We start from the raw sequence: 26,459 nt of genomic DNA, 5'->3' as shown, positions 1-26,459 counted from the left end.
TCAGGAGGGCCTCAAAGCTCTCTGCTTCTTTCTGGACACCAGACCCAACCTGTTCCCCTCCGCCACCACTTAGCTCCGTCTGTCAGAACTGGTTATCACTCTCAATAATTTCTCTTTTGGCTCCTCCCATTTCCATCAAACAAAAGGTGTAGCCATGGGAACTCTCATGGGTCTCGGCTATGCCTGCCTTTTGTCGGCTGCATGGAACATTCAAGCCTACACTCCCCACCTTTCCCTACACTACATCGACAAATGCACTGGTGCTGTTTCTTGCAACCACGCCAAGCTCTTCGACTTCATCAACTTTGCCTTCAACTTCTACCCCGTCCTGAAATTTAGCTGGTCCATTTCCGACACCTTTACTTAATCTCTCTGACTCTATCTCTGGAGACAGTTTATCTACTGATGTCTATTATAAACCTACTGATTCTCACAGCTACCTGCACTATACTTCTTTACACCCTGTCACTTGTAAAACTGTCATCTCCTTCTCTCAGTTTCTCCACCTCCGCCACATCTGCTCTCAGAATTAAGCTTTTCATGCCAGAACTGAGATGTCCTCCTTTTTCCAAAAAAAGGGGCTTTCCTTCCTCCACCATCAACATTGCTCTCACCCGCATCTCTTCCATTTCACGCATGTCTGCCCTCACCCCATCTATCCACCACCCCACCAGGGATGGGGTTCCTCCTCACCTACCACCACACCAGCCTCCGCATCCTGCACATAATTCTCCATAACTTCCACCATCTTCAATGGGATCCCACCAACAAGCACGTCTTTCCTTCCCCCGCCCCCCACCACTTGCTGCTTTCCACAGGGATCGCTCCCTACTCGACTCCCCAGTCCATTTATCCCTCCCCACTGATCTCACTCTTGGCACATCCTTGCAAGCGGAACAAGAGCTACACCTGTCCCAACACCTCCTCCCTCACTACCATTCAGAGCCCCAGACAGTCCTTCCACGAGACAAAACTTCACCTGTGTGTCTGTTGGGGTCACTGTATCCGATGCTCCCGCTGTGACCTCCTGTATATCGGTGAGACCCGATGTAGATTGGTAGACTACTTTGCAAGCACCTACTCTCCATCTGCCAGAAAAAGCTGGATCACCATTTCAATTCTACTTCCCATTCCCATTCCAACATGTCAGTCCATGGCCTCCTCTACTACTGCGATGAGACCACACTCAGGTTGGAGGAGCAACACCTTCTCTCACCGAATCTCCTTACATCCCATCACCTCCCTCTGGTGCTCCTTCCCCTTCTCTTTCTTTCATGGTCTTCTGTCGTCTCTTATCAGATTTCCCCTTCTCCAGCCCTTTATCTCTTTCACCAATCGACTTCCCAGCTCTTTATTTCATCCCTCCCCCTTTCCCAGTTTCACCTATCACCTACCATTCCCCCCCCCCCCCACCTTCTTACTCTTCTTCTCATAGCTTTTTTCTCCAGTGCTGATGAAGGGTCTTGGCCTGAAACATGAACTGTCTACTCTTCCCCAGGGATACTGCATGGCCTGATGCGTTTCCCCAGCATTTTGCATATATTACTCTGATTCCAGCATCTGCAGATCTTCTCTTGCTTGTAACTTCTCTTCCTTTTCTCTTTCAGAATGTCCCAAAACCCTTTAGACACAATTATACTTTCATTTTAGCCTCTCAAAGTCCAACCTTACGTCCCTGTCGCGAGAAGTGGAAATGGGTAAAGCCGGCTAATAGGACTCTGGTGAAGTTCTATAGCACAGTGGAAGCAATGGATTGCAGAAGCATTGATGAACTCCAAACCTACCATCAACCTCAGAGGACAATGGAGCCGGGTGGTCATCGATGGCCCATGCTTGATTGGGAGCTAAAGACCACAGTAAGTAAGCAATACTTTCCTTACAGCAGAGGAGGTTGTACAGCCATTACACAGAGGAGATCGTACAGCCATTAAACAGAGAAGGTTGTACAGCCATTACACAGAGGAGGTTGTACAGCCATTACACAGAATTGCAAGGAGACATCACTGAGGTGTATCAGATTCAGAAGTCAGGAGTAATCAGGGAAAGAAGCTGTTCCTGAATTGTTGAGTATTTGCCTTCAGGCTCCTGTACCTCCTTCCTGATGGTAGCAATCCTGGCATATCCTGGGTAGTGGGGGCTTTTAATGATGGATGCTACCTTTCTGAGGCATTGCTCCTTGAAGATGTCCTGGATGCTATGGAAGCTAGTGCCCATGATGGAGATGACTGGGTTCACAACTTTCTGCAGCTTCTTTTGATCCTGGGCAGTAGCAAACCCCCACCCACCCACACCAGAAGATGATGCAGCCAGATAGAATGCTCTCCATGGCACATCTGTAGAAATTAGTGAGTGTCTTTGGTGACAAACCAAATCTCCTCAAACTCCTAATGATACATAGCTGCTGTCGTACCTTCTTTGTGTCTGCATCGATATGTTCATATCAATAAAATCATAAGAGGTTATAGATAGCGTTCGCTGCAGCATACTGTTATCCAGATCAGAGGCAGATAAAATTAGAGAACACAGATCTAGGGTAAGGGCTGAAAGAAGTAGCGGCAGTTTGAGAGTGACCTTTTTCACCTACAGTGATGAGTACTAGGAACACACAGCCTGAGGGAGAGGTGAAAAAAGGGCTACTGACAGCATTTAAAGAGTGTCCAGATGAGCACTGAAATCCCTTGGCATAGAAGGCAAAGGGCCAAGTACAGGACAATGAAATGAAACAGTCATTCATTCATTCATTTATTTATTTATTCATCACGAGCCAATTTACGATGATCAATTAACCCACTAACCAGGATATCTTTGGACAGTGGAAGGAAACCCAAGCATCTCTAAGAAACACACACACACACACACACACACACACACACACACACACACACACACACACACACACACACACACACACACACACACACACACACACACACACACACACACACACACACACACACACACACACACCTCCCCCCCCCCCCGCGTACAGAGGATGCTTCAATTCAACTACAAACTCCGACACCCCGAGCTGTAATAGCGTTGCACTAACCACGACGAGACCATGGTGTCCAAGGTGCTGAATGTGGGCCAAATGGCCTGCTTCGATGAGTCATATATTTAAAGCAGGAAACCCATTCGTCGTTTGTGGGCAAGGAACTCCCCAATAACAGCATTGTGATAAAGATCACTTCCCCATGTGCTGTTCCTTATCGTGGTGGGGACGTTTCTGTGCCTTAATGATCCTGGGAGCTATACCAGCTGAGATTTCGGTCCCTGGTAGGTTCAACCTTGCCGGGCAGGTTCCAGGTGAAGGGCCAGACGAATACAGCACCTGGTCCTCCAGGTTAGGGGTTGGGCGTAGGGCCAGCAACCCTACCCTGAAAAATCTTTACTGCTACAGAAACCGAAAAAAAGAGTGTGCCACCTAGGCACAATGGGTTCAGACGGCGATAAAGATCACAGAGACAGAGTGGTGAGGAAAGCATTTAGCAGTTAGTTCTCATGAGTCAGGGGACTGAGCATAGATGGTCTTATGTAGTTGTACATGACTTTAGTGAGGCCACACTTGGAATATTATACCCAGTTTTCTCACCATTAGATTGTCAAAAGAGTGGCAAAGATTTAGGAGGATGTTGTCAGGTTTCAAGGGAAAGGTTGGGCAGGCAACAACTTTATTCCTTGGCATGTAAGAGACTAAGAGGTGATCTTACAGAGGTGCATAAAATCATAAGGGGCATTGCAATGATTTTCAGGGTTGGGTTATCAAGAACCAGAGGAAATATGTTAAAGGTCAAAGAGAAAAGATTTAATAGGGAACTAAATGAACCATGTCATTGAAACTAATGGTGCTAACATTTAAGAGAAGTTTGGATAGGTATGTGGATGGCAGGAGTATGGAGGGTCACGGTCGCAGTGCAGGTCCATGGGAGTACACAGTTTAAATAGTTCAGCATGGATTAGATGGGCCAAAGGGCCTGTTTCTGTGCTATACTTTTCTATGACTCTAGGAATCTGAGGGTCAACTTTTACATGCAGAGGGTGGTGCATTATTGGAACAGGTTGTTAAAAGAAGCAGTTAAGGCAGGTACAAAAGCAACAATTGAAAGACACTCAGATAGGAGAGGTCGAGAGAGATACGAGAACAATGCAGGCATACGGGGCTGGTTAAAATGGGCATCCTTGGTGACCTGTGTGAGTGGGGCTGAAGAGCCTGTTTCCATGTATGATTAAATAATTGGCTTCAGTAATGATGCATCTGACATAAATGCTGGTTACAAGTGTGTTCTTCAAAGTGGAGTTTCTTAACCTCACTTGAGAGGACATCTTCAACCCCAATTCAGTATCTCGCCCAAAACGTCTGTAGTTCTATCAGCACAGCACTCCAAACTGCACTGCAATCTCAACACAGATTTCTCTGCACCAGAGTCTGGGCAGGACTTAAAAGAAAAGTTTCCTGCCTCAGATATGCTACCACCAGAGCTAAATTAGACCAGCAATCTTCAGTTCCAGTGACACTTGTATGAGAGCTCACACCAGTGTCATAAACACACCTGCCTATTTCCATCCACTTTGATGTAATCTCCAACCTAAATAGTCTCTCAAACTCTGCATCAGCTATTTTCCAGTAGAAGGAGGCTGGTGTTCGTCAATCTGCCACAGAACGCTGTGTCTTCCTTGTGCAGGGGCTATGGCACCCTCACTCATGTTCCAACTTTAGCATATGCGTTGCTTACTCATTATCTCTGCTGACATCAGGAAACTTCACTCGCAGCTTCAGCAATGCCACAGGCTTCCAAAGTACAAAGAGTTTGGTGAAACCAAAGCTGGTGTTTTCTCCAGCATTTAATTGGATTGGTACTCATTCAGTGGGAGGCTCAGTGGAGACACCAGTGGTGGCTCTCAGATATTGCAGGCATTGTCAAGGTCAGCCGGGAACAATTTGTGTGGCATTCTCTCCCAATCTGCAGAGACATCACAGCTTACCAAGAACTCTCTGATGATCAACAAGTACACAGGCTCTGCTTTTCCAGGGCTGGCTAAAGCAAGATCCTGCTGTGGGAAGACACACGGCCATATGGACTGCTCTCTCAGTGATGTTCAAGGCCATACTGACTCTCAGCATTCTCACCGCATGATCTTTCCAAGCAACCCCAGCAGATCCCCACCACATTGTTTAATTTGCTGCATCACAAATACAACAGAGGCCACACAGATGAAGAGATTGTTTCATCTTCTTTGATCTCAGTAAGGAGAAAGTGACTTCACAGGCATTGAGGTTGATCGACATTGCTGGCTATCCACCAAGGCAGCGACCCATTTACCACACCTCAATAATCTGAATCACCCCCTTAATGGAGACACAAGAGACTGGAATCCAAAGCAACACATACAATGCTGCAGAACTCAGCAGATCAAGCAGATTAGTGGAGGGAAACGGACAATTTAGATTTTGGGTGAGACCCTTCATCTAGACTGAAGGATAGAGGAGACAAGGCCAGCATGAAGAGGTTATGGGAATGGGTGGAGCAACAGCTGGCAGGTACAGTGGGGTGATAGGGAAATAGGGGTGGGAAGAGTGCAAATTGTGCCAGAAACTGGAAACTGATTGGTGTAAGTGACAAAGAGCTGAAGATGCTGGAATTTGATAGGAGAGGAAGTGGGGAATTGCATAAAGGGAGGGAGATCGAAAAGGCAGATGGGAAACAGTAGGTCAGAGGAACGTGTGGGTGATGGGAAGATGGCGAAAGCGGAGGTGGGGTAAGAGATAGGATTCTGGCGCCAGTAGGAAAGAGAAAAGGAACAAGGGGGAATAGTTACCAGAAGCTAGAGAATTTCATGTTACAGACTACCTATACAAAATATGAGGTGTTGTTCCTTAAGTTTGATTTTAGCCTCAACTTGGCAACAGAGGAGGCCGTGAACTGATACGTCAGTATGAACACAAGGAAGAGGATTAAAATGGCTGACAGCCAGGAGATCCAAATGGCCATGGAAGACAACAAAGGTGCTTAGGGAATCAGTTGCCCAGTTTGCATCTGACGCCACCGACCGTAGAAGCTACAATGGGAGCACCTTTGCAATATGCAATGAATAACACTGGAGGAAATGCATATGAAAGTCTGGAAGGGCCATTTAGGGCCCTGGATCATGGAAAGGAAGAAGGTATAGAGGCAGATGTTACACCTCTTGCGGTTAAAAGAATGAGTGCTGTTCCTGCTTTTATTTTGAAATATAGCCAGGCCGACTTTAATTCCAATGCTGCTGCCGCCTTTATATTTGAAATTCAGTTGGACCATGTAAGGGGAGCAGCCATTTTGCTTTGGTGGCATTTTTCAGTCAGAATGAAGCACATTTACACAGTCCTGTGTTGTCTTTCCTTTCTTGATGCCATCGTAAGTTATCATCTGCAAGTATTGGCTTAGTTCATAACAGAAAATGCTTTCTGAGCAATATTTTGTGTTAATATTACATAAAAGTTTATTCCCGATGATTGGTATAGTGTTTGATTGGCCTTGGTAATTTAATGAATGTTTACATGAGAATAATCTTGTCACATACTTTAAAACTTTGTTTACTCACGTTGTGTATAATTTTGGCTATTTTATATATAACTCTAGCTGCATATATTCCAATGGAAATGAATAAGCAGACAACATTTTGGGCAAAGACCCTTCTTCAGAACCCTTCTTGAGTCCTGAAGAAGGCTCTCGACCAGAAACATCAATTGTTTACTCTTTTCCATAGATGCTGCTGGCCTATTGAGGTCCTCAAAATATTGTGTGTGTTGCTTTGGATTTCCAGCAGCTGCAGACTTTCTCATGTTCATATATTCCTAATTTCTTATGAATATTTGATTTAATTGTCATATGTTTGCTACATTAAGTACTAACAGAATTTTTCTAATTCCTCCTCGGTTTTATTCTTACGCAATAGTATGTGCATTAAGGCACCCAGAGTTGTATGCCACATCCTGACCCTTGTGTTCAGTTGAGTGGAGCTGCTGAATCATGTACAAGTGCTTTTATACTGGTTATCTCCCTTTAGTCCAGATGAAGAGTCCCAACTCAGATGATTGACCATCCACTGTGTGTGTCACCACGGATACTAGATGCCTGTTTAGCAGTTCCAATCCACAACAGCACAGGAGTTTACAAAGAGTCATGGAATCAGCTCAGTCTATGATAGGCACAGCCTCCTCACCACTGACTGCTGTAGATAGCAAGCGTTCAGCCTCAAGACAGCGGCATCAGTCTTCAAAGATCCCCACCATCTGGGCCTTGCCCTCTTCTTGTACCTTTCTATAACCACTAGGTTCCTGAAACAAGCTGCACAACCTTAAATTTAACCACCCACCTCCCCCTCCTTCAGCTATGGAACACCACAGACCACCTCGTGCACTACCACGGCCTTGTCTCTTTTTCTGCAACAATGTCTTGTTTTGGACAGTCTCCTTCCTCTCTCCTCACTGTCTTGTATAACTTATGTATAAATTGTTTTGTGTGTTGTACCTTTCTGAGTTGATGCTGCTGCAAGTAAATCCTTCATTGTACCTGTACATCACCACAGTCGTGCACGACTCGCCTCTGTTTTGGTCAGAGACAAGTCTATATTTTGTTGTGGTTCCAGACTGACAGTTACAAAGAATAGTGTGCAGCTTCTATAGAGATGAATCCCCATTTTTCCTAGAGTTCAGCACATTTACATGTGTAAGGGTTCTATCAAATCATCTCGGAGCTAGATTAGTTTCATTGCTTTGTCAGAATCGTTTCAAAGTCGGACGGAAGTTCCCATACTGTCTAGGAAGACCAGTGAACTGCCTAAGCACTACATAACCTCAACCTGACATGGTATATGAGTCGAGCGCCATGAAGAGTCAAGCCCAAGGGGTCTTACAGAGTACCATTCTGAAATCGTATCAAAGCTGCCTCTGCACTGGCTTTGTCACTTTTCACAAGCCCAGAACGCTAAATGTATAAACACATTCTGCGACTGCCAAGGAATGATGTGGCACGTATTCAATGCACCTTTCCTGTGGCAATATTTAACAAGGCACACTGCTAACTCTGACATACCTGCTACTAATCCCTCAGAAATGCATTTCTGCCCCTGAGAATTAGGTTTACCCAAAGAAAATTTATTTACTATAAAGAAGAAGTAACAATAACGGCAAAGACCCTGACAGTAACAAACAATCTGCTGAAGGAACTCGGCAGATCGAACAGCATCTGTGCTGGGGGAAGGAAATGCTGCATCAGGACTGGAAGATTCCTTTCTGCCCGAAAAACGCAGCTTGACCCACTGAATTCCACCAGCAGGTTATGTTTTGCTCCAAATTCCAGCAACAGCGGTCTCCTGTGTCTCCAAAGGCCCTGGCAGATTAGCGTAAATGTGTGAAATCGTCGACAGCCTCGGGTCAATGGAAACAAAGGTGTAGAGAGAAGCCAAACTGGCAGGTGTTAACTTTTGCATGTTTTACACCAGCCTTGTGTGGACACCATCTTCCAGCATCGCTGTGCAGTGTAGGAGCTTTTATTTTTACCCAAAAAAAACGATATTCATAATAAAAATATTTACAAGAATAAACCATGTATTGCCTTTTTATTCTTACATTTGTAGACAATGTGTTTAGTGTTAAATTACATTGTTTACAACCAGTAAGACTGTTGCCACTCATGTGGCTCCCTGGGGTGGAACACGATTACAATAATTGAGCAGCTTCCTCACCCAATTCATCCTCTGCCTGTCAAGTAGCGGAAGAACACTATGCAATAGTCTGCATCAAACCAGTGCGCCCCTCAGCACGTACTCCTGCAGCCTGGAGCGTGCCAATCGGTAGCATTTCTCTATGGGCATCTCGATGTGCTGGCAGACCAGCAAGTTTCGGACGGAGCAAAGGGCACCTTTCACTGAGCTGATGATCTTCCAGCAGCACGTGATGCCCATCGCCGGGGACAACACGTAGTCCTCTGCCATGCAGCTGCTCAGGACAAACCATGACATAGGCCCATGCATTTTCCTCCATACGCTCTTCGCAAACCTACAGCCAACAAAGAGGTGCACAACCATCATGACACCACGGGTTATCTTGGAGGCAGCGCATGGTGGGAGTGATGCGCGGGGCACGCAGGAAGGATCTGACTGCCAACCAAACAAGATTTTGGTGCTTGTGGCTGAGATCTGGTGATGAAGCATTCTACCAAATGATCTGGACAACCTGCTCAGAGAACACCCCACTATATACATCAAGTCCTCTCCTCTAGAGTCTGCAGGACATTCCATGATGACCACTGCCTGATGGACTTGTGGTTAATGGTGTTGGTCTGGAAGAACTTTTCCATGAAGGACGGGTAGTGCAGAAACTGATTGGAATTTGGTACGGCAACCAGTCAAGACCTGTCCTTCACAACACTGGGAACAGATAGAACCTCAGCAAGTAGCGATGCATGGTGTCTACATAGTTAAGATTCTGCACACCGCCACACACAAAAATAGTCATCAGATGAGGGTGACGTTGGGTACATTTTTGCCCCCATTTTCCAGGGACTTGTGCACCATGACCCATCTGAATTGTTCCATGGTGGATTTCCAGATGAACGGTAAGATGGCCCAGGTGATTACCAAGCTGCCAAGTACAACCTCACACCTGATGACCAGGTTCTTTCTACTTATTGAGAACGAGCATCCTCCCCACAGTCCCAATTACTGTTTTACTTTCCCAATCTGCTCCAGCCAATCCTTGTTGCACACCATGGTTCTTCTGAACCAGATACCCGGATACCTAGAACCTTCAGGAAATCAGACCTGACGACGAAGGGGACACTAGATCGGTTGGGTCAGTCACTGAAGAGCAGTTAACTTTGGCCTGAGGCCAATTCAAGCTGGTTGCAGATGCCGATCAATCTGCAAACCAATTTTGGGCTTTGAGCTGTCTTTGTCCAGGGAGGTTTTCATCTGGATGCCTCCACTGCCTGGCAATATCACCCCTCTTATGTTGTCATACTTCCAGATGGCTTTGCCAACACACAAACAGGACAGGGGAGAGAAGGCACTCCTGCCTGACTCCAGATTCAATAGGGAAGTTGTGCGTTCCCACCCGCTGATTTGATATCTGCGTAGGTCAATTAGATGCAATTTCTGATTCCCTTTTTGAAGAGCAAATTCATCATGTATGTGTGTGATATCCTGTCTAAGGTCTTCTCCTTGTCCAAAATGACCAGGCAGGCATCAACCCCTCTGTAATTCACATAAGCAATGGTAGTGTGAGGCTGTCAAATATCTTCCTACCAGGTACAGCACCAATACTCTACCCATCCCAGAGCAGACTTAATCCTGTTGGCAATGGCCTTGGACAGGATCTTGTAGTCTACATTCAACAGTGAGATGGGTCTTCAATCCTGATATTTTCCCTTTCCCCCTTCTGCTTGTAGATGAGGGAAATAATACCCTTCCTCAAGGTCAAACATGCTACCAGCCAGAAGTACATTTCCAGCAGGTCAAGGACCATCCAGTCCCACAATGGCGAGTATAACTCAACCAGTAGCCATCACTTCCAGTTCTATTCAAGTTGAAGGAACGGATGGAGCCAGTCAGCTCCTCCAGGATAAGTGGCTGATTCGGACTCCCTCGCATGTTGTTGCCTAAGACCTCTATGATAGAGGACAGGAAGATTTGGGAGGCTGTGCTGTCTGTGGCCTTTTTGTCGTACTAACTGGCATTGGGCGCCACAGTAGCATGGCGATTAGCACAATGCTATTACAGCTCGGAGCATCCCAACACCGTTCCATAAGGAGTCCGCACGTTCTCCCCGTAGAATATGCAGGGTTCCCCTGGGTGTTCTGGCTTCCTCCCACAGTCCTAAGACATGACAGGTTGTAAATTGTCCCACGATTAGGTTAAGGTTAATCACGGTATGCCTTGAAGGGCAAGAAAGGCCTAGTCCGCACTGTATTGTTAAATAAAATTTCCCGACGTATGCCAGTGATATTAAGCCTGATTCTGAAAATAAAATAGATCATCAATTTGATCTATTTTAGATGATAAGATGGAAAATGCAAATCCTCACTATGCCTGTCTGAGAGGATGCTACTGAGCTGTCCTCCTCCGTAAGGCTGTAGATCAAAGAAAAACCACCTGTCAACCTTTTGGAAGACGCATAAGCACATCTTATCTTGTTGCATGGTGCAGATGCTGGACTGGAAGATGATCTTAGTAGATTCTGCAGAGGAGAGCTGGAAATTCCTGGCTCTTCACCACTTGCAACTCCTCCCTCATGTCCACCCCTCTCATCTGCAGCTGAAGTTTCTGCAACTCTGTCAAGAGTTTGTGCAGTTCCCTCTGACCCCACCTTGCTGCTTGAACATTTTTGTGGATGAGAAACCTCTTAATGGTCTCCTTGGTCACTTCCCGCCAATGAACATGGGAGTCAAAGAGGGCTTTCGAGGTTCTCCAGCCTGCATACTCCTTTGTTAATTCCTCAAGTGTTCTCTGGGGTCAGCAGCTTGATGTTCAGCTTCCAAGTCCCCCACCTGCCTTCTGGTCCTCCTGTAGAGTGGGCAGAGTGCATCTGACCGCAATGGGCTCCAACGTGTCGAGGAAGCCGATCCAAGGCCGGGCTGAGCCGTCCGATCATGACCAGGTGGGTTGTGGCTTAGGTCTTCCTGTAAGGCTGCTGAAGCCATTATGCAACTTGGCAACTTTAACATTTTCCAACAAGAATGTGGAGAAGCTGTCCAGTTGGCTGTTTGTCACTGCTGGATTGTCCAGCCACATCAATGATGCAGTTGAAGTCAGCAACCAGAATGAAGCAGCACTTCATGTAGGTACTTGCCACGGTGGGGAGGGATGTGCCCACTGATGCATCAGACTGAGAGCATCAGACTGCTACTCACTGCAGCTTTTTACATTCCTGCACGTTCAAAGTGACTAAGATGCAGCCAGTCAGGATACTTCCAACACTACATCTGTAGAAGTTTATCATAGCTTGATATCGAAAGCAGAAGGCTGCAGGTGGAAGATGAGGAGCTGTTCTTTGGGTTTATGTTCTACCTTCCATTTAATTTAGCTGAGTCCTAACCTACAATTTGCAGAATATAATATTTGTTCATTGAGTTGCATAGCCCCCTTGGTCAAACCCATCCATGCTGACCACTATGCCTATCTAAACTAGTCCCATTTGCTGTACTTTGCCCATATCCCTCTAAACCTTTCCTATCCATATCCCTATCCAAATGTCTTTGAAATGTTGTTACTGTATCTTCCTTTGGCAGCTCATTCCATATAAACTCCATCCCCTGCATTGTGTCACCCTTCAGATCCTTTTAAAATCTTTCCCCTCTCAATTTAAACCTATTCCCTCTAAGTTTTGATTCCCTTTCCCAGGGTAAAAGACTGGGTGCGTGACCCTCTCTATGAATTTACACAGCTCAGAAGGACACTGCTTGGTCTCCTGCATTCCAAGGTTTGGAGCATCTCCTATTGCTCATTCAACGAAAAACTTAACATTGCAGCTCATGTGAAAAGGGGGCTTCGCGCATCTCAATGATGACACACGCTGGATTACTTAAAATAAACATCACTTCTGAATACTGTCAATTATAAAACTTTTATCAAACACTTTCTCGGCTAAATGAAGCACATTAGACTCCTGCCAAAACCTACTGTAAGATGATTCCGGTCAACCTAAAGTCCACACTGAAATCAGTTGTAATGCATTTGCAAATCAACCCCAACTGAGTGATAGCATCAGTGCCAATTTTAATTCTTTTAAACTCATCAAGGTGGCCAGAAGTTTTTGCCAAGGTATGGTATCATCTGAATAGTTGGGCTACCTTTGGTCAAGCCCCTTGAAATATTTTTTAAGCCATGATAGCAGAACATTTGCAATGTTTGATCACAGGGCACTGAGACCAACCACAAAGAACAGAACAGCACAGGAACAAATCCTTCAGCCCATGATAATGAAGCCAAACACAATGCATCCATGATCCAAACCAGATCATTTTTGCCTGCACATTATCCATATCCTCCATTTCCTGCTCATCTATGTCCCTTCTGTTCATCTCTCAAATGCCACTATCAAATCTGCTTCCACCCCATACACCCCTGGCACCCCATTCCAGGCCTCAACCACTCTCTGTATAAAAGAATCTCATCCCTTTAAAAAAAATACCCTCCCATGTTAAATGCATGTTCTCTAGGATTTTACATATCAACTTCAGGAAAAAGAAAGAAAGAAAGAAAAATTAGCTTTATTAATCACATGTACATTGAAAAGCTTCATTTTGTGTCAAATAAAATCAGCAAGGATTCTGCAGGGCAGCCCACACTGGCACCATGCTTCCAGCATGCCCGCAACTCACTAACCTTAACCCATATATTTCTGGGATGTGGGAGGAAACTGAAGCACCCGGGGGAAACCCACACGGTCACAAGAAGAACATACAAACTCCTTACAGGCAACACTGGGAACTGAAATCCGATCTTGCAGCTAGCTGGTGCTGTAGAACGATGCGTTAACGACTATGCTATCATGCTGCTCTAGATTTTAACTGTGCACCAGATCCATGCTCTCATAACTTTATAAACCTCTATCATGTCTGCCCTCAGCCCCTGACACTCCAGAGTAAATAACCTCTCCTTATAGCTCATACTCTCTAATCCAGGAAAAAGATTACTGTCCGTCTCTAATTACCATCAAACTGAGTGGATATTGGGGCATTTCACTGGACAATTTAGCACCAACTACTTTGGGAAGTGCTGGAGTCACATATTAGGTAAAGGTGGCTAAATTCTTTTCCCAAAAGATGTAAGTGAAGAAAATGGGTCTTTATCTCAACTCATGTCCTGGTCTCCAGTACTCCATCAGTTATTTTTTTATTAACTTACAATCAGTGGTGTAATAAAATATTTGCATTTCTTAAAAAGAATGGAAAATTGGTTATTTAACTGGGTTATTAGTGGCCTCAAACAGAATGACAAATGCGGGAACAAAAAATGACTAGACCAAGAAACGCATTACAGCAGTTATGCACAATATGGTATAATTTACTTCAGAGATCAATGTACCGGAGCTATTAACAAACTTCACATCAAGTCTGTCACTGTTAGGCACACGGCAATTTCCATGGCACTGTTACTCCGAAATGACAGATTTACTTTGAACAATATGCATGGATCACTGTTACAGATAATATTAGATCTTCCATATCACCTCTGAAGAATTGTATTTTGCTACTTTATACGTACTTATTTTTTCTTTGAAAGAAGTGTGCCCCTTTATATTATTCCACTGCAACAGCAAGCACATGATTTGGAACTGACAGCTGTGATGAACATTACACATATCTTCAAGAAAGCATGTCATCTTGACTACTTGGGCAACGAGAGTGTAAAACTGTGACAAATTTAATAGGCTACGCTCTCTGTTCTTAAAAGAGACTATTCTATAAAGGGGAGAGATGTCACACAAGCATACTGTAAAATGATTGGCATGATTTGGTCATTAATGATGGTGTTGTGTTTTGTTCGAGCCACCAAAACAAATGCAACATTTATAAAAGAAATTATAGGGTTCCCTTCTCTAAAAAAAATCATTTGCAAGATAGACTCCTTATCCGAAGATTTACTTGGGCCATCAAAAAACCTGTCAGCGTACAGCATATTTTTCTTTAGAAGCTGTAAGCTTGTTTAATCCAATGATTGCACTTTTTAGCACTCAGAGGTGAACATTTTGGCAAAATAATTAAGGGATTTAGCCTGAAAATAAAAGGAAAACTGAGGTAAGCTCTGTGATTAAGGTCCTTTGAAAAGGTGTGTGAAGTTACATACAGGTATTTAAAGGGTGCCCACTTTCATTACCTTATTCACAGTCCCTTTTAAAAGAATTAGTTTAAGTAGGTAAAGAGAAGACACTCAAGATCAACTATTCCAGTGGAGCTTTTTCTCCAGGTTTGCATGTTAAATACATCCCTGGTTCCAAATGGATTTGCTAACTTTTTTTCTTTCTTTGCATTTCACAGAACGGATTTCGAAAGAACGTGCTCCAGCACGCAAAGTTGGAATGTAAGGTTTAGACACCGGAATGTGATGTTTAGACCGAGAACAAAACTGCTGTCAGTCACTTTGAGGTTAATCAAGGCTGAAACCTCACCTCTCGCTTGATCATAGTTTCGAAGCAGGAGTTTTTGTTGGTGAGCTGCAAGGGTACTATCATGTCTGTCATGTCTAATTTCTTTTTCTGCTGAATTATGATATGCTGAAAGATTTCTCATACTGATGTTAAAAGCAGGATTTTCAATGCCGTCTGCTCCAGATCTGATGTCTTTTACTGCAACCGTCAAAAAAACAGGAAGGTCAGGATCGCACGACACACAAGAAATACATGCATATGACAACCAGAGAAAATTTTCCCCGTAATTCCTTTAACATTCCTTTATCAAATATGCAGACAAACACATCATTCTCGAATGGCACCAAAACACAATTAGGTTAAAATTAAATCTGAAGCTTAAAAAAATAAATGATTAAAATAATTACAAACTGTGCCCTGACATGCAAGAAGAAAATTTAGCCTACAGCCATTTGTCTGTAATTAGTTAATTAATCCTTACACAAATTATGAGCAATAACTCATCAAGCAAAGCTCACCCATCAGAAATTCAGCCGACTTTGATTTCTTCTGCTCAGTTTGCTTTCGAGGCTTGTGCTGGAACTTCTTGGGGGAAATTGTTAAATGAATAAATTAGCTCCAGAATGAAGATCATCATTTATGATCCACAACTAACATTGCATTTTAAATACAGGACAACAAGGAAATGTCACTTAATTTACATCTCTGCTGAAGGGTCAAACAGTAATTGAACAACAGGAATGGAAAATTTATTGCAGAAATAGCCCCAATAATTAAATCCTTAAAACTGAATATACAATGAAGGTCAACAGCTTTAGATTTCTTCACTGTATTTTTTTAGATATATAAATGTCAGAGGTCTGAAATTTAAACATCCACAAATGTTTCTAACTGTATTCCTAAATCAGATTTTAGTTGACTGCTCCAAGGTTTCCTGATTTGTGTTGAATTTATTTTATTACGATACACGTGCAGAGTAGGCCTTTTCAAACCTTTGAGCATGTCAAACCCAATTAACCCTCACCTAATCATGGGACAATTTACAATGATCAATTACCCTGACCGGTATGTCTTTGTACTGTGGGAGGAAACCTGTGCACCTGGGCAAACTCTTGCATTCCACAAAGAGGATGTACAGAGACTCCTTATATAATGGCACCAGAACTGAACTCCAAAAACTGGAACATCCCGAGCTGTAATAGTGTCACGCTAACCACTACCCAACAGTGGCACCCTAAAATTTGTAATTAACCAATACTTCAATCGGGCTACTGATCATTACGGACCAAGATTCATTGGAAAAGCCCTGAATGTCTTTGAAAATCCCACTATTTCCTTCAGACACCACTTCACAGTGACATCTGTGACTCCTTCTTTCTACATGAAAATAAATTCCAAAAATGTACACTTTCTAATGTGATTATGTTCTTCATTTCAAGCCTTCTGACCAATTAACAACATCACTTCCTATACTCAGAAACATAGAGTCAACATACAGATGTACAGAAACTGGGTAGCCTGTGAGCCAAGCCCCAGATGACAGTGACGGTTGGCCAAACGTTAATGCTTGCGATCCTTCAATAAATTCAATGCATGGGGCTCTAATTTTCTTGCCAATGTGTTTGTGTTGGAAAGTTATCTGTAAACTGTAGAGAAGCAGCTTTCAGACTCTATATGGCCCGTGATGCTGCTTACAGATAGTTTGGGATCATTAACCTTGAGCCAGAACACTTGAATGATTTATCCGCCTTGGCAGAGGATAGAAAACTAGTTCAAATAGGCATATATATTTAATGCAAACATTCATTGATAGCTAACATTCATCAGTGCTTCTAAAATCTGCAAATATTCTTCGACAGCCAACAAAGCCACTGCAGAGGTGGTCCATCCAAGACCTTTCGATTGTACACTGCTCGCAAGGAGGGACCCTGCATGGTGCAGGATCTCACCAAGGCGAACTGGTAAGCTTTAATGGCGAAAGACTATGGTGCATGGAAGTAAAACAGCAAAGCAGATGCAGTTAACTGATTACACTTTCTGAGACCGAATCTCCAATTGCTGTTTTCTAACTAGTGTGTTGAGATTTACAAGACAACTGCCAAGACCTGAGGGCCTGATTTTCAGGTAGGAGTTAGACAGGTTATAACTTTATTCCTTGGACCGCAAGAGACTGAAGGTTGACCTCACAGTGTGTATAAACTCATGAGGGCACACAGAGGGATAAGTAAATATTTTTATCCCAGAGAAAGGAATCAAATGCTAGAGGGCACGGGCTTAAAGTGAAAAAGGAAAGATTTTAAAGGGATCAGAGGGGCAATTTCTTCAATGAAATGAGTTGCCTGAGGAATATGGAACAAGCTGCCAGAGGAAGCGGTTGAGGCAGGCATAATAACAACATTCGCTCTTGGCTCTTTACTCAGTCCTTATAACAGCAAAAATGCATACATCAGAATGCTTTTTATTCACTCAAGCATGGTATTCAAACAATCACCCCCTCAAAAATAATCAACAAGCTTCAAGACCTTGACCTCATTACCTCCTTGTGCAACTGGACCCTCAATTTCCTCACTTGGCAACAACATCTCCACCACAACCTCCATCAGCACAGGTGCACCACAAGGCTGTGTGCTTAGCCCCCTGCTCTACTTGCTAATACCATACTTAAGTGACTGATTACACCACTACTCTGGCCAAATTAAAGTGGCTAACTAATCAGCACATAGGAGGGAGATTGAAAATCTGGCTAAGTGGTGCCACAACAACTTCTTACTCAATGTCAGCAAGTTCAAGAAGCTGATTATTAACTTCAGAAAGAGAAAACCAGAGGTGCATAAGCCAGTCCTAATCAGGAGATGAGAGGTGGAGAGGGACAGCAACTTTAAATTCCTCAGTGTTATCATTTCAGAGGACCTGTCCTCGGCCCAGCACGTAAGTGCAATTATGAAGAAAGCACAGCCGCACCTCTACTTCCTTAGGAGTTTGTGAAGATTCAGCATGACATCTAAAACTTCTACAGATTTGTAGTGGGGAATATATTGACTAGCTGCAGCACATCCTGAAAACACCAATGTCCTTGAACAGAAAATCCTATAGAAAGTAATGGATACAGCCCAATCCATCATGGGTAAATCCTTCCCCACTATTGAGCACACCTACACAGAGCACTGTCACAGGAAAGCAGCATCCATCATCGGAGACCCCCACCACCCAGGTAATGCCCTCTTCTCGCTGCTGCAATCACAAACAAGACACAGGTCCTTAGGACCCACACCACTAGATTCAGGAACAGTTATTACCCCTCAACCATCAGGCTCCTGAACCACATGGAATAACTTCACTCAACTTCACTTGCTCCAACACTAAACTGTTTCCATAACCTTTGAAGGACTTTTCATAAGACTGTAAGTCATAGGAACAGAATTAGGCTATTCAGCCCATCAATGCTGCTCTGTGATCCCGGATCTCATTCAACCCCATATACTTGCCTTCTTACCATATCCTTTGATGCATCGACCAATCAGGAAACAATCAACTTCCATTTTAAATATACCCACAGACTTAGCCTCCACTGCAGTCTGTGGCAGAGTATTCCACAGATTTACAATTCTCTGGTGAAAAAAAAAATTCTCCTTACCTCTGTTCTAATTTTGAAGCTGTTCCCTTTAAGTCTGGATTCCCCCACCACAGGAAACATTCTCTCCACATCCACCCTATCTAGTCCTTTCAGCAGTAGGTGGTTTTCAATGAGATCCTCCCACAGTCTTCTAAATTCCAGTGAGTACAGGCCCAAAGCTGCCAAAGGCTCCTCACATGTTAACCTCCTCATTCCCGGAATCATCTTGTGAACCATTCTCTCCAATGACAACATATCCTTTCTGAGATATGGGGCCCCAAACTCTGACAATACTCCAAGTGCAGCCTGACTAGCATCTTACAAAGGCTCAGCATTATCTCCTTGCTTTTATATTCTATACCCCTTGAAATAAATGCCAACATTACATTTACCTTCTTTACTACAGACGCAACCTGTAAATTAATCTTCTGGGAGTCTTGCACTAGAACTCCTAAGTCCTTCTGCACCTCTGATGTTTGAACCTTCTCACCATTTAGATAACAGTCTAATCTATTGTTCCTTTTACCAAAATGGATTAATATACATTTCCCAACACTATATTCTATCTGCCCTTTTTACCCATTCTTCCAATTTGTTTGTCTTACTACAATTGCATTGCTTCCTCAGCATTACCTACCCCTCCAACTATCTTCTTCTCATCTGCAAACTTTGCCACAAAGCTATCAATTCCATTATCCAAATCTTTGACAAACAATGTGAAAAGCAGCAGTCCCAATACTGACTCCTGAGGAATAACACAAGTCACTGGCAGCCAACCAGAAAATGCCCCCTTTATTCCCACCCACTTCCACCTGGCAGTCAGCCATTCCACTATCCATGTCAGTATCTTTCCTGTAACACCATAGGATTTTAATCATGTGAGGCACCTTATCAAATGCCTTCTGAAAACCAAGGTAAGTGACATCCACTGCCTCTCCTTTGTCTACTCTGCTTGTTACTTCCTCAAAGAATTCTAACAGATTTGTCAGGCAAGATTTCACTTGACAGAAACCACGCTGTCTTTTACTTATTTTATCATTAGTCTCCAAGTACAGGTGACCTATCTCCCGTAAGGCCTATGAGTTTGCCTAGCACTTTTTCCTTTGTAATAGCAAAGGCACACACTCCAGCTCCCTGACACTCACAGACCTCTGACACACTGCTAGTGTCTTCCACAGTGAAGGAATGGGTAAAGACTGATGCCAGGTGTATATCATTCCCATGTTTTTTTTTTACCCTTGCAGTTTCTGAATTCCACTCACAAAAATTCAACATTCTCTGACCCTATGTCACCTCTTTCTAAAGATGTAATTCCTTCTTTTATCAACAGAGCCACACCACTGCATAAGACTTCCTGCCTGTCCTTTCAATACAAAGTATATCCTTTGATGTTAAGCTCCCAACTATGGCCTTCTTTCAGCCACCACTCAGTGATGCCCACAATGTCATATCGATCAATCTCTAACTGTGCCACAAGTTCATCCACCTTATTCCAAATGCTACGCACATTTAAATACAGCATCTTCGGTTCTCTGAATCTTACCTCTGTGGTACAATTTAACGCTTTGCCCTGTCTGCATTTGTACTCAGTCACTGGCTTGTCCTTCCTTACATTCATTTACATCCACTATCTACTTGTGAACTTGCTGGCTCATCCTCAGCTCTACCACACTGGTTCCCATACTCCTGCCATATTAGTTTAAACCACTCCCAACAGCTCTAGTAAATCTGCCCACAAGAATAATGGCTCCCCTTGGATTCAAGTGCAACCTGTCCCTTTTGTACAGGTCACACCTGCCCCAGAAGAGGTCCCGATTATCCAGAAATCTGAATCCCTGCCCCCACTCCAATTCTTCAGCCACGCATTTATCTGCCACCTCATTTTATTCCCATCCTCACTGTCACGTGGCACAGGCAGCAATCCCAAGATTACTGCCCTTCAGCTTCCTTCCCAACTCCCTCTATTCTGTTTTCAGGACCTCCTCCCTTTTTCTACTGATGTCATTGGTACCAATATGTACCATGTCTTCTGGCTGCTCACCCCCCCTTTTCAGGATATCGTGGATGTATTCAGAAACATTGCAGAAGCTGGCACGTGGGGGGAAAACTACCACTTCCGTTTCTTTTCCGCATCCAAAGAATCGCCTATCTGTCCCCCTAACTATAGAGTCCCCTCTTACCACTGCTATCCTCGTCAGTTCCCTATGCTTCCCAGGCTACATGCCTTGCCTCCGCCTGTTCTTGCCAAAACCCTATGGAGTCAAAGCCTTACCACTCTGACTCAAACCAACAAGCACCAACCCCATGCTAGACGGTAGCCCTCTTTTATGGAGATTGAGTTTTTAAAGTTCTTCAGGAATGCTTCTACAGCATCTGTGTGGTACTCCAATGAATGACTCCTGTTGAAAAAGCTTCCTACTTTTTACAGTTCCTCGCCGTACTTCCACTGCGCCTGCGCAGTACTCCAATCAATGTTCTTGATATTTATTGCTTATTTATTATTACTGTTATTATTATAATATCTTTTTTTCTTTCTGTATTTGCACAGGTTGTTGTCCTTTGCACACTAGTTGTCCGCCCTGTTGATACGATCTTTCATTGATTCTATGATGGCTATTGGATTTATTGTGTATCCCTGAAAGAAAATGAATCTCAGGGTTGTATATGGTGACATATATGTACTTTGATAATACATTTACTTTGAACTTCTGAACATGAATAGGAAAGGCTTAGCAGGATATGGGTCAAACACAGGCAAATGGGACTAGCTTAAATTGGCACACTGGTCATCATGGATAAGATGGGCTGAAGGGTGTGTTTCTATTCTGTTGTACTCTCTGACTTTATGCTCTTTAGATAATTCCTTTACTGCACTGTGAACAGTCTGGAGAATTGCTGTCATGTATTCCCATTCCGCTCATCCCAGTTGGGGGCAATTCCTAAAACACTCTTTCAAGTCTAATGTTAAGTGTAACTCTAATCACAGAGAGGAGAAAAGGAACAGGCAAGCTCATTAGTAATTAGTCCAAACAGTAATGCAGTGAAAGAAAATGGGATGAGTTAATATTCTAGGTGTGATTGTTGTATCGGAGCACAATATATCCCACAAGCGTCCTTTGTACTTGGTTGTCAATCGAGCATGTTTATCAATGCACAGCATCAAGCTGTTCTGTGTATACATACCCTCATGTATTTGTTGCTTATCATTCAATGATTAAGGCAAAAAAATCTGATCAACTCATGTTTTACCCAGTCACTTAAGAATACAGAGCCACAAGGAATAAATTGTTGGCTCATCAAGTGCTTCACAGAAAGAGACATTCCACTGAAGGATTTCACTGCAGAGTGGAAATTATAGAAAGTACTTTCACTGAAGTCTGATGAGATATCACGTTCCTTTGCAACAGTGAAAGTGCTCCAAAAAACAATTAATTCATCGTGCAAAGTGCTTTGAGGTGTTGTCTCTAAACACAATCAAGAATAATTTTATTTCCTTCACAGATAAAATGTTCGAATTTTAAAGCAAATAATTGTCATGATCATTTAGAATTTTCTACAATAGCTATCATTAGTACTGCATGCCTAATAGTCATTATACATAAGCATATGGCACAAATATCATTTATTTCAAATGGAGACTTGAATTTTCATCATCAATCACCCACTGGTTGCTAATTTGGACAAGCAATGCTGTTTTTCTACCATGCCTAATATGGTTATATCAGGATATCTGCTTACAGAAAAAGTTATGGAGAATCCAGGATTTATGCAACAAGCAAATAAATATATTCAACTTGCAGCCAGTTTTAAAATTACAAATAAAAACAGAGAACGTTAAATGGCTCTAGTAATAGACAAGTTTTAACTGCAAATATGTGTTTCAGTTACAGTGTAGCATTTGAAAATAAAATTTGGTGAATACTTGCTTGGTAGCAAAAAATTCATTTATAACCAGTGACAAGTAGAATCTATATAGTTTTTAAAATAACGTGATTGTTGTCAAAAAGAATTTGGAGACAACAATGGCATGTTCAGTTCTGGTTCCACTCAAAGCAGTGGCTGAGGGCTTTGGGAAAGTTGCTTGGAGGCTGGTGGGCACAGACCAGTAAGGAAGTGAGTTTTGCATACTGTACGGATCAACGCTCAGTTCAAGGTAGTCACATTGAATCTGCAATCAACCAATTGTGCTTCATGAAACCGTCAGCCCTAATTTGTGTCTGTTTTCGCCTGCCTTGTTGTAAACAAGCTCTGCTTTAAGCTGTCCACACTGCCCTTATCTCCTTACAAAGATCACACAGACAGACCCTATCAACAGCTTAGGAGCAAAACGCAAAGTTACTGTTTCCCGACAGCAGTCCATGTGCAAATTATATGTCAAAGAGAAGAGTAAGTTCACAGTGGCATAAAAAATTAGTTCAGTTGAGCCGTCCACATTTTGGCTCCTGACCCAGCCTGGTAAGCGTCACCTCATTAATGTTAAGATGCTTAATTGTTTCGAGAAGTCAAGTTCCTCCACTGCAAGGCACAAGATGATTTTCGTCATTCTGGAGGGTAAACTGGGAAGAGAAGGCCCATGGCTCAGTGTCCTATTTCCACACCAACTGAGTGTTACCCACCTCTCTAGTTTTGGATCGCATTGAAACACAGTGGCCCAATTCACACTAGTATTAAAAGCTGTTTCTAATGGCCCCACACACATTTCACATTTTGCTAGCCATCCCCCCCTGGCCCTACTTCGCATGAAATTCCTTCCCCTTGTTCCTCAAGGTAAATGGCAAAACCCCACAAACAGCATCGAAATATTCCGAGGCTATCAAAGTGGTGTGGTGGGGGTAGTCAGCACCGTAGTGCATGAAACACTGGGCTTCTTCTAAACCAACTCCAGGGTGAACCCTACTCAGCACAGACAAGGATGCAAGAAAGTAGGCACAGCGGTACCCACACAGCACCTCAAGCCTGCTCTGCCACTCAACATAATCACGGCTGTTCAGCCCCAATCCTCTACTGTGCCAGGTCCCCATAGTCCTCAATCCCTTGATGCTCCAAAGAAATGATCAGAGGAACCTAGGGATGTACATGGTTGCTGAAAGTAGTGTCACTGGTAAACAGGGTGGTGATCAAGGGATTTGGCATATTGGCCATCATGAATCAGGCCACTGAGTCCAGAAGTTAGGATGTTTTGTTACAGGCATACAAGTCATTAGATAGTACTGTGTTCAGTTTTGATCATCCTGCTGAAGGAAAGGTGCCATTAACCTAGGAAGAGTCAATCTCATCCCACTTTTTTGTTGTATTTTTCCAAGAGCATTTGCATGTTGATCCCACTGCCACACCATTCAGGTGCATGCCCCCATTCCACATATGATAACATGCTCATGTTACCGTCATCAGGCACCAACTTCCGAATTCCAGAAGGCCAGAACTTCTCAGAGTTCCTCCAGGTAACAGTCACATAAGTAAACCATCCGTTTTAAACTGCTTCCAAGTTATCAACCTACACCAATCAACCGGCTACTTGTAGGCACCTAGAGTCAGAGAGCAAAGCAGTGCAGAAACAGGCAGGGACAGCCAAGTTACAGCTGCACAAGATGCTGGTCAGATCTCACCTGGAGTATTGTGCAGTTCTGGTCACTGTGCTAAAGGAAAGATATGATCAAACTATAGAGAGGGTGCAGGAAAGATTCATACGGGTGTTTCTGGGACTGGAGGGCTTGAGCTATGAGGATAGGATTGGCTCAGGTAGGGATGAGGGGAAGCAATTTCATGGAAGCTGTGGCCAGGGAGGGATGGTTTGCAATATTCAGGACATGCGAAAGCCAACATAAACAAGGGCAAGGCTGGTGTGAATCATGCCACTGACTCTAACTTATCCCTCCCTGAGCTACCTGCCAGTTTGGCCATTAACCCTCTAAACCTTTTCTATTTAAGCACCCGACTCGGTGTATTTTCTACATTGTAATTGTACCTGCCTCTAACACTTCCTCTGGCAGCTTGTCCCATACAATCACTATCCTCTGTGTGGAAAAACTTGCCCCCTCAGACCGTCTTTATACCCTCAAAGTCGTTTACTGTCATTTGTATAAAGATGTATGCATGAATTTAATGAAAAACTTATCTGCAGCAGCACCACAGGCACACAGCATTCCCTCTCATCTTAAACTCTCTAGTTTCAGACTCCCCTACCCTGGGGGGGGGGGGGGGGGGGAGAGACTATGACTATCCACCCTATTCATGCCTCTCATGACTTTATAAACCTCTTTAAGGTCACTCTCCCCCCCCTTTCCCGCCTCCTTTGCTCCAGGAAAAACATTTCCTGCCTATCCAGTCTCATCCTCATAACTCAAGCCCTCCAGTCCCAACAACGTCCCTGCAATGTCCTTGTCAATATTTGCTGCACCCTCTCCAGATAATCGTACCCTTCCCTTAACGCAGTGACCAGAATTTGTACGCAGCAAACCAATCAAATCTGAAAAAAAACAATGGCTGTGTAAGCAGTCACTGTTAGCATCCACTGCGAACCTAGAACAGGATAGTACAGCACATGAACAAGCTCATCACCCACAACGTCTATATCAAATACTATGCTAACTTAAACTGTCGCTTCTTCCTGCACATGATTCATATCCCTCCATGTGTTTATCTAAAATCCACTTAAATGCCACTAGCCCTGGCCGAGCGTTCCAAGCATCTACCTCAGTGTTAAAAAACTTCACTCCGCAAATCTCCTACAAGCTACAACCTTTCCCCTCCAACCTTAAAGCTATGGCCTCTAGCATTCAACATGATATTCTGGCATCAAAGTCAAGATTACTGCTATATGCACAGCTACCTATATGTACAATTTGCAATGGAAAATGTACTTGCAGCAGCACCATGGGCACATACTGTAGCATCATATATGCAGCATTCACCAGAAAAACAAAAAATGACCATAAATTATATACAATTTTTACATGAAAACATAATTAGAACAAAGGAAAACTAAGTCCATTTTAGTGGTACATGGTCAAAGTGGCAATGTTCCAGCTACCTAATTCATAGCCCAGAAATTTCCCCCTGGGAGCCTTAACCTACTTCACAGATAGTCTTGATAAATTTAAGGCCATTCACCTGAAATAGTGAGCCTTATCTAACTAAGCATGAACCCCCTCGCACCAAATTTACTACTGTGAGGCCCAGTGTCACTAAAAGTCATCCATAACAGACTGGTCACAACGCATATCAAAATGTATATCTTCATCATCTAACTGTGGAGCCTACTTCATAAAATGTGACTATCTCACTAAGTTCAAGACCAATCAAACACAAATCTTGTTAGAATCCACGTCAACAATTACCAGCCCATCACTCGAAAAGTAAGCCTTACTTTACTAGTTGCAGTGCTCATCTAAATACAAGGCTCAACCTTCTTTTTCACAAACTACATGCAACCTCCACACAAGCAGAAGACAGGATTAAAGCCAGATCTCATGCACTGTGAGGCAGTGGCTCAACCAGCACGGTGACCAGTTCCATTCTCCATCAGTCACTGGGAAACTGCTGGAATATACAGTATAGTGGAAGAGCTAATAGCAAAATACCTTGCAAAGAATAAAATCACTCAACAGAGTTCAATGAAGTTGGGAAAGGGGGAAACGATAAAGATAGCCAGTTGAATTTGGATTTCCATAAGTCCCATATAGAAGGTTAGTCAGCACACTGGCATGGAACGAGAATTGG

General features: G+C 43.4%; 1 protein-coding gene across 1 annotated transcript in view; it reads right to left on the bottom strand.

The window, feature by feature from the left end:
• The window catches only part of LOC140713579 (uncharacterized), a 154,922-nt gene that overhangs the window by 98,574 nt on the left and 29,889 nt on the right, over positions 1-26,459 (bottom strand). Inside the window, exons 3-4 of the mRNA XM_073024262.1 lie at positions 15,646-15,712; positions 15,149-15,325 (exon numbers count right to left, since the gene is read on the bottom strand). Of these exons, the coding sequence (XP_072880363.1) occupies positions 15,149-15,325; positions 15,646-15,712 (244 nt within the window). The remainder of the gene's footprint in view (positions 1-15,148; positions 15,326-15,645; positions 15,713-26,459) is intronic.

Source organism: Hemitrygon akajei, chromosome 1 (genome assembly GCF_048418815.1).
Source record: "Hemitrygon akajei chromosome 1, sHemAka1.3, whole genome shotgun sequence".
NCBI classification, from domain to species: domain Eukaryota; kingdom Metazoa; phylum Chordata; class Chondrichthyes; order Myliobatiformes; family Dasyatidae; genus Hemitrygon; species Hemitrygon akajei.
The sequence above is the reverse complement of the archived record's forward strand: the minus strand, read 5'-3'. Positions and strand labels throughout refer to the sequence as shown.